At 42.6% G+C, this 1,785-nt stretch overlaps 1 protein-coding gene across 1 annotated transcript; it reads left to right on the top strand.

Moving 5' to 3' along the window:
- On the top strand, nucleotides 1-1,785 carry LOC146648152 (uncharacterized). Its single transcript, XM_085390436.1, has 4 exons — nucleotides 1-271; nucleotides 370-510; nucleotides 587-705; nucleotides 926-1,785. Exons 1-4 carry the CDS (start codon nucleotides 1-3, stop codon nucleotides 1,778-1,780), a joined length of 1,386 nt encoding a protein of 461 aa, XP_085246562.1. The 3' UTR covers nucleotides 1,781-1,785.

Here is a 1,785-nt window from a genome sequence, read left to right on the forward strand (position 1 = left end):
ATGGGAGGTGATAGAAGTGGGAGATGTAGAGCATGTCAAACTGTGGCAGTCACATTACTCCTGTGCTCTTTAGCCCTTTGTTTAAACTTGCAAGTGCTGGGCAAAAAAGTTAAACATGAGGGATCTAATGAGACTGCAGTGAAAGATGGAAGAAAGGGAAGCATTCTCTTTAATGGAAAAAGGCTTAAATCCCAGTCAGGACCTGCTTCTTCTGCAGCTGCCACAGGACATGCATTGCTGCAAGTTGACTTGCATCAGTCAAGCATCACAGGTAACACTTGGCTGTTTCTGCTAATTTGATATGCTCGGTACACTTGAGGCAAAGGTTGTTGCAGTTAACTTTGTGTTGGGATATCTTTCTTCCTAAAGCAGAGAGTAGATCAAAGCTGAAGAATGACACTGCTAATGAAGCAGCATGGAGGCAATTAAACTCTTCACTACACTGTAGTGATAACAAGATGAAGCTGAAGGCCATGGGGCCTGGTGCTGCTGATCTACAACTGCACATAGGTAGAAAAAATATAAGTATGCAAAACGGTTTTTAAAAACTGTCATTGAATACTGGCATGTTTTCTCCTTCTCTCAGAAAATGCACAACCCTTACCACTGAAGCATGTGCCTGAAAGCTGTGGTTTCTCAATGCAGCAGAACGCACTGGGACTAGTTTTAAATGTCCCATATAATGCCTGCAGTGTGCTAACAGAGGTATGCTGCTTTTTTTTTCTCTTTTTTTTTTTTTTCTTTTAAAAGGACCTGGACTTGATGGAATGTGGTTTTCATATCTGCACTAATTGATGAATTCTATATTTTCTTTTGGTAGTTTTGAAAAAGATCTCTTCAAACTTAGAGTTGGTATAACTGCTTGATGCTAAATTTGCCAAAAAAACAAACCCAGGCCAAAACATGTTTGGTTTCTTTGTTTCAGAATGGAAGATATGTGTTGCCAATGAATTGGCGGGGGATGGCAGTTGAATTCATCTGCCCAGTTCAACAGTCCAGGAAATTTCCTTTCTCTCTCAGGCCATGGCACTTCCATCGCTCAAGACAAGCAAAACAGCCCTATTATCCTAATCTATATAATTCCTACTGGTATAACTATTACATGCATATGATGGCACCAGGTGCTAAAACTAACCCAACTACCACTCGCCCTCACACAAAGCCACCTGGATATTCATACCCTCTGTACTACCCATATAACTTTTATTACCCCTACTACTACTCCTCCTTTCTCCCAGTGAAGACCACTGTGCCACCAGCTACAACCACTGTGGCACCACCTACGGCTGTTAGACCTAGTGGCAACAAAATTCCTTCCAAGAGCCCTGCCTATTACCCTGCACATTTTCCTAATATGCACTACCTTCCACCAGTCCAACAGTTGCAAATGATCCCTGACAAAACTCAGGTTTACTACTACAACCCGGAGACTGAATATTTCTTTGGAAAGCCTTCATACCAACAAAAACCAAATTTGCCAAAGCAACCTACTTGGTCTCAATTTACCCCAGTTGCTATGCCAAGTTACCCAGCTTCCCCTGTGAAACTGAGTTACCCAAGCCCTGTCAGCCCAGAAACCTCTGCAGCCCCTATAGCACCATATGTTCCATTTGACAAGCTCCCCTTTGAGCCATATGTTGTATACAAGGCTAAGAAACTCCCCGATGACCAGAAGTACATGGCCAAAGCAGGTTTTAAATCTAGATTCCAAACACATTCAGGCTTCCCTTTGCAAATTGCTTCCAGGTTTCCTCAGTACAGAGGTCAAGGAGGTCCCTGACTGAA

This window comes from Rhamphochromis longiceps, linkage group LG18 (genome assembly GCF_057381845.1).
Source record: "Rhamphochromis longiceps isolate RC_006_pf linkage group LG18, R_longiceps_female_GT1.1, whole genome shotgun sequence".
Taxonomy (NCBI): domain Eukaryota; kingdom Metazoa; phylum Chordata; class Actinopteri; order Cichliformes; family Cichlidae; genus Rhamphochromis; species Rhamphochromis longiceps.

What these genes read in the sequence shown, in the direction of transcription:
- LOC146648152 (XM_085390436.1), top strand. Translation starts at nt 1, where the DNA reads ATGGGAGGTGATAGAAGTGGGAGATGTAGAGCATGTCAAACTGTGGCA. An exon ending in TGATCTACAACTGCACATAG is followed by an intron (nt 511 to 586) that starts GTAGAAAAAATA and finishes TCCTTCTCTCAG; the next exon opens with AAAATGCACAACCCTTACCA. An exon ending in CCTGCAGTGTGCTAACAGAG is followed by an intron (nt 706 to 925) that starts GTATGCTGCTTT and finishes TCTTTGTTTCAG; the next exon opens with AATGGAAGATATGTGTTGCC.